At 53.6% G+C, this 323-nt stretch overlaps 1 protein-coding gene across 1 annotated transcript in view; it reads left to right on the top strand.

The window, feature by feature from the left end:
• The window catches only part of LOC119587775 (MAM and LDL-receptor class A domain-containing protein 1-like), a gene marked incomplete in the record, with an annotated part of 15,935 nt that overhangs the window by 2,240 nt on the left and 13,372 nt on the right, over nucleotides 1-323 (top strand). The window contains 1 exon segment of the mRNA XM_037936466.1: nucleotides 148-304. Coding sequence (XP_037792394.1) covers nucleotides 148-304 — 157 coding nt within the window.

Here is a 323-nt window from a genome sequence, read left to right as displayed (position 1 = left end):
CCTCCGGATGGACACACAACAGGGATATAATATAAACAGAACAGATAGACAAATAAGCCAAAGGACTATTGAAACCAGTACCGTACATAAAAAAACAACACCCGTAAGTACACACAACGCACTCTCACGCTACCCTTTTCCCCTCAGGCTGACTGCAGCTTCAACGCCACGGGGTCTTTGGCGTCGGAATGCAGTCTGCTGGAGGATTCCGACGCCTTCGCCGTGGCCTCGTGGAAAGTAGGAACCGGCACGGAGTCCTACTGGGTCGGGGGGCCTCCCGTCGATAACGGGAATGACCCGGCAGGTGAGGGATTCTTGGTTCT

The sequence above is a fragment of the Penaeus monodon genome, chromosome 23, assembly GCF_015228065.2.
Source record: "Penaeus monodon isolate SGIC_2016 chromosome 23, NSTDA_Pmon_1, whole genome shotgun sequence".
NCBI lineage: Eukaryota > Metazoa > Arthropoda > Malacostraca > Decapoda > Penaeidae > Penaeus > Penaeus monodon.
Note: the sequence above shows the minus strand (reverse complement) of the source record. Positions and strands in the feature narration are given on the sequence as shown.